This window comes from Acipenser ruthenus, chromosome 50, assembly GCF_902713425.1.
Source record: "Acipenser ruthenus chromosome 50, fAciRut3.2 maternal haplotype, whole genome shotgun sequence".
NCBI lineage: Eukaryota > Metazoa > Chordata > Actinopteri > Acipenseriformes > Acipenseridae > Acipenser > Acipenser ruthenus.
Genome location: NC_081238.1, coordinates 1,733,602 through 1,739,601, shown reverse-complemented (window position 1 = coordinate 1,739,601; position 6,000 = coordinate 1,733,602). Strand labels below are relative to the sequence as shown.

Genomic DNA, 6,000 nt, shown 5'->3' with positions numbered 1-6,000 from the left:
CTATAAAGTAGGACTGATTCTTAGTGCAGGTCAGTGGAAAACTATATATATATGAATATGACGCTTGTTGAAAATTAACTTGATGTAATAATGTATTACTAGCAATGTAAATTATTGGGAGTTTGTTAAGTCTCACCAGGACGTGGGAGATCAAGCTCTACATTGGGGTTAGGGGTGTGTTCTGTAGTTGTCATATACAGACAGCAGTGTGGAGTAGTGGTTAGGGCTCTGGACTCTTGACCGGAGGGTTTTGGGTTCTATCCCCAGTGGGGGACACTGCTGCTGTACCCTTGAGCAAGGTACTTTACCTAGATTGCTCCAGTAAAAACCCAACTGTATAAATGGGTAATTGTATGTGATATCTTGTAACAATTGTAAGTCGCCCTGGATAAGGGTGTCTGCTAAGAAATAAATAATAATATTTTGTGGGTTTTTTAAATTTTTTTTGCTCTTGTTGGGATCTGTGTTCTCATCAGGTTTTTCCTAGATAAATTAAAACAAACGAACAAAACATATGAAAGAAAGAAAGAAAGAAAGAAAGAAAGAAAGAAAGAAAGAAAGAAAGCAGTAACTGGACGTGCAGCTCTGTTCGCTATGAATGTTTTTAATGCTGCCCACACCTGAATGACAGAGTACAGTGTGTAATAATAACCTCTAAATTAAACAAACATCATCATTATCATCATATCAGCAGCAGGGAAACTCCAGGAATAACACAATTCCACCGGCTCCACAAATCTCAGTGCTGAATTAAATAAAGGAAAAAAAAAGCATGGGTGCAAGTCTCTGGTGCCCAATCCAGCATGTGAGGAGAAATCACTTTTTAACTTTCATGTTCAAATTCCACCATTAAAAATAAAAGAGATCGTTAACATACCTCTAGAGTTCTAAAGTGGGAATCAAAATATGACATTGTACAGACAGACAGACAGTGGTCTTGATATGCTAGCACACTTTCTGTCTGTCTGTCTGGTCCTGTATGTACTGGACTGTGCTGGATTACCAGCACTGTGGATTGATTCATACAATCAACACTGACACCGTTACAATGTTAAAATATGATCTCACCACTGTGGTCCCATTTTACCAATAGCATCCCATTGTAGCTGCCCTTGTGCTACCACTACCAGTCACTGTAATAAAGAACCATTTCCATTGCTAAAGATATTGGGGTGTAAATGGGTTATAGTTAGCATACTGTGGTCCCATTCTGCCAATGGCAGCCTCATCCCAATGTAGTTGCCCTATACTTGTGCTGCCAGTAGCCTTTACGTTTTAGAATTTACAGTTTGACGTAAAGGACTTTGAGAATCGTGACTGGGATATTCAACGAATGAGGCAACAGAGAAAGATTAGAAATACAGTCATAACATGTCTTAGATGAAGTGCTATATTGCAACACTGGGGCCCAGGGTGATTCCTTATGTCCAGTGGGAGCCACCCTCTTTTGAGGGGTGAGAGGGCATCAGCCTGGGTGACGGGACCCAGCCTGACAGATTCTGACGAGTTTCTGTTTCTTAATACTGAATCCAGGGGCGGTCTTAATCGAGAGGTGGTCTTTTTCCGGAGGTGGTTTTAAAGAGATGTATTACCGTACAGTAACACTATGGATACTGAATCTGTAGATATTGAATCTACACTAAAAAAAAAGTACATAGTAAAATATTAGAATTACTAGTCATTTGATTACTTTTATTTGAAACAGAAGTAACATTTGACTATCAACTATTTTAATTGTTATGAATTTGTCCTTTTTACATGTCGTTCTTTTAGTTTTTTGATATGCATCTAGGATCCGACTGCATTTACACGATATAATCAAGGATCTTTATTCTCAATTTTACAGAAACATTTCTGGGTTTTACAAAAGTTACAGGTGGGTACTTACCAATATTCCACAGCAGATAAGAGTGTGAAAATACTGATTTTACCAAGAAAATACATTGCGTAGATAAACTTAAGGTACTAAAAATGAGTTTTAGTGTAACATGGGGCTGTCTGTCTAACACACTGCAGCACTGGTACAGGTTAACTTCACCTGCTTTACACGGTTTCATTCACACAGAAGCAGGGGTTTTCCGACCTTGAGTTTAAACCCTGATATGTACTTGGAAAACTGGGAAATTCATTAATTTTCATAGATTTTCAACACCCCCGGCAATTATTATTATTATTTTTTTTTAATACTGATAAATTCCCTGGAAATTTTATATAGAAAATAAAATAAAAGACATTGGCCATGTTATCTAAACCGTCCTTTTTATATAAAATACGTTTTAAATTTAGAAATGCTCCTCTTTTGATAACTGGACACTCAAAGAATTGCACCCAGTGGCATTGTCATCATCATTATCATCATAAAATGAATTATTTTGATCATTCAGTCAAAGAAAACAAACCAACAGGTAACTTACTATTTACAAATGATTTTTCTTATACTTAAAAAAAATGTACAGTTGTATTGTCCTCTTCTCCGTCAGTAGCAATGGTAAATAATAATGAAAAGATTCTGTAAGCATACAAAAAACATATCTGAGTTTTTGTCATTTTATTCGGTGTATGTTTTTATTCAGCTTTTCATTCAGATGGATGCTTTCTTTCTTACTGATCAAAAGAACAACATGTTTTTTGTGGTTTAAACCCAAAACCACTTTTTTTAAAAGTCTGTACATTATTCATTTATTTGCCTTATTTGGCAGCCGTCTTGTTTTGTCACACAGGTACAAGCATCCATTTCCTGTAGCTTTCTGTTTTAGTTTTGTACACCTGGAAGAATTAGGAAGAGATTCGACACAAACTACCTGCTCATACCCTCGCCCGGGCTGCTGGGAGTGAGGTCAGTGTCTCTGCTCATCTGCCTCCTTGGCAAGTGTAATCCACACATAAAACTGCATGTGTCTCCTATTAACACACTCAGCAGGGGAGAAAACTATTCTGCAATCAGTATTTATGAAAAATGAACCCTTTTATAACTGGCATGTACTTTTCTATTTCTTTCCTTCCTTCTATTAACTTCTTCCATTCTTTTGTGTTTGCTCTTTCATTCTTTCCTTCTCTTCCTTCTCGTTTTTCTTTCCTTCAATCGTTCCTTTGTTTCTCTCGTTTATTTGCTCGTTTGTCTTTACTTTTCTAGTTCTAGCACTATTTTCTAGTTCTTTCTAGTTCTAAAGTATTTTGTCATTTCGTTGCATCTTTCGTTCTTTTATTCTCAGTTAACCTGAAACTTCTTTTCCTCAAGTTTTATTAACGCTTTGATTAAAAACAATACTGAAGTACCGAGTAGTAAAATAAACGAAGTTACAAATTAAAGGTGGCACCAGCCCCACAAGTCATTTCCAGAAGGGAGTCCTTCAGAGTAAAACTCCACAGCATGGAAGGACCTCCCTCCCATACAGAATGACCCTCACATCCTCTGGGTTTTATAGACTTAAAGATGTTGGCGCTGTGTGCTTTAGTATTGGTCTATGAGTCACTGCCTTCGAGTTTCCAATCAGCAGTCTGTAATAAAAAGAAGAACCCAACTGGAATAATAACAGAACCTAACGTCAAGTGCTTGCAAATACAAACTCGCTTTTAGTGGCACACACAATCCAGGGGTGTGTACAAAATGTTGCTCAGGTCAGGTACAATTCAAAACAGGATATCGGCACCTGTTTCCATTGTGTCTGACCAGTATGAACCAGCCTGAACCTCTCTGTGGGTACAATTGATTTTCCTATATAAAAATCTCTTGCGTAAGGTAGTCCGTAAGTTTACAGAAATGTTAAAATAATTTAGTTCTTTTGCAGGGATATCAAGAATTAGAAAGTGTTTTGTATCCAGTTGTCTGTCTGACTGTATAAGAAAGTTTCTGTGGAGTGTGACATGAAAACATTTCAGCTGAAGACAGAGGAGAATGTTTTCTTCAGGTTGTGCGAATGCTGGAACGACACTCCAAGGGGACTGTTTCTTTTAAGTCAATATCTACAGAAGTTTCAACCCCGAATCCTGACTTCTTGTTTTGTCTCTTTTCAGAATTTCCATGCATAGATTCCGCAGAGCAAACAAATTTATTTTGTATTTTATTTCAGGAAAAGTCGTTTGGCACTTTATATATTTTTATATAGCGTTCTATTTTATTTTTCATTGTTTTGTTCCCCCATAAAAATGGAGTCCGGATTCAAAACTCTTGGCACAAAGAATGCTGGTAGAATAAAAGGTTAGAATTGTCCCCAAATCCCAAACCTTCAGGAATTCCAACTCTTGAAATTTCTTCAAATGGTGCAGAGGGAGGAGAGGTGAGAAAGGGGGAAGAGAGAGAGAGGGGAGGGGGAAGGAGAAAGAGAGATTGGTATGGAGAGAGACAGATATGTATGAGGGAGAAGAACAGAGAAAAAGATGGAGGGAGAGATGGAGACAGAAAAGGGTATAAGGAGGAAGTGAGAGGGAGAATGTGGTGGGAGAAAAGAGAAAAAAGGGAAGAGAGGACAGAGGGAGGAAGAAGAGAAGGAGAAGGGAGAAAGAGTCCAGATATGGTGGGAAAATGTGATGAGAAAAGCAGGGGGAAGAAGAACTGAAAAGAGGGGAGAGACAGAAAAAAAGAAGCAGAGAGGCAGAGGGCTGAAATAAAGAAGGAAGGAGATTTCAAGTCAAGAAATTTTTTTCCTTTTTTGAAATCTTATTTTGGCAAACATGCACATACTAGGGCCCACTAGACATCCTCTTCTTCAAATATGAATTAGATTTGAAAGAAAGCCAGAAAGAAAGAAAGAAAGAAAGAAAGAAAAGAAAACATCCATGACGGGTTTTCAAAACAACAGACTACTCCGTAGTATCTCCAAGCAGCACAGAAAAAGAAAAAGAAAGAAACAAGTTTAGTCCTGCTGAAAGCATGTGGCTATACCCTGGTTGTGGAGTGGGGATGTGGCAAAGTGTTATTGTGCCCTGTGCTGGGGTAGGTGTTGAAAGCATGCAGAGGCTGCATGCCCGTTATAGTGCTGGGGATCATGGTAATGGTATTTGGCGTCATTAAGGGAACATCATCAGGAGCACGGCGCAGAGCTAAGGTATAATCAGGAGGGCAGGCAGGGCGCAGTATCTCATGAGGTCTCAGAGGCTCCATATCATGAGACTCGTGATCCGAATGCTTGATCTGCAACGACATGATCTCTTCTTCTTGACTGTGTGCCAGATCGTTGGCTGGGTTCCTTTGAGGACTAAGACGCCTCCTTAGCTCGTGGCGCTTGTCGCGCTTGTAGTAGAGTGCTGCAAAGGCCAGGATGTTGAGGAATAGGAGAGAAGCGCCAATTGCAACCGTGACACTGAGCTCGGTGGAGTAGTCCCGAGTGTCTCCTGGGAAAGGGGGAAATCTGGGTCTCTCAGGAATGTCGTCGTCGTCCGGCGGCAGGGTGGCATACGGATGTTTGGTGGTGGCCGGGCGATGCCCCTTCCAAGGAGTCCGGGGGGTGCCAGGGGGCAGACGGGTGGTGGTGGTGGAGGTGTAGCTGTCATCATGAAGGTTGTGGAGATGTGGCACCAGCTCGAGCCAGAAGGCCACCTTGTTTGCACGGTAATTGTCCCGCACTCTGGGTTTGAGGCCAATGTGAAGGTACTGCTTGTCTTTCGAGTTGAATTTGGTCCAGATGACCTCTTCAAAGCGGTTGGGTTTGGTGTGGATGAACTTAGTGTCTTGAGGGACAGGGAGATTGGGGTCACTAAAAAGGAAGAAAGAGAGATTTAGGTAGAAGAAAATAAAACAGTGCAACCCTTCTAAATGAATAAAACACACATTAGAAACCATCGTTGTTAGAATTTGTTCTATACATATGTGTAAGCGATCAGGATTTGACAGCGCAGTTTCTGAAACTGACAACACAGTTTCCCGTTCAGATCTATATGTTATCACTGCAGTATTGTCTCTTCGATTACATTAACAATTTGATGTCGTGTGTTAGGAAAATGATCTTACAATTTTAATAGAACGATGTAAAATGTTTACAGTAACACTCAAAAGTTTGATTA

General features: G+C 39.7%; 1 protein-coding gene across 2 annotated transcripts in view; it reads right to left on the bottom strand.

Annotated features, from left to right (window-relative positions):
• Positions 1 to 588: 588 nt before the first annotated feature.
• The window catches only part of LOC117967631 (neuroligin-2-like), a 111,249-nt gene continuing 105,837 nt past the window's right edge, over positions 589 to 6,000 (bottom strand). For both annotated transcript variants that reach the window (XM_059015380.1, XM_059015379.1), the window contains one exon: positions 589 to 5,693. In XM_059015380.1, the coding sequence (XP_058871363.1) occupies positions 4,877 to 5,693 (817 nt within the window). In that variant the 3' untranslated portion in view covers positions 589 to 4,876. The remainder of the gene's footprint in view (positions 5,694 to 6,000) is intronic.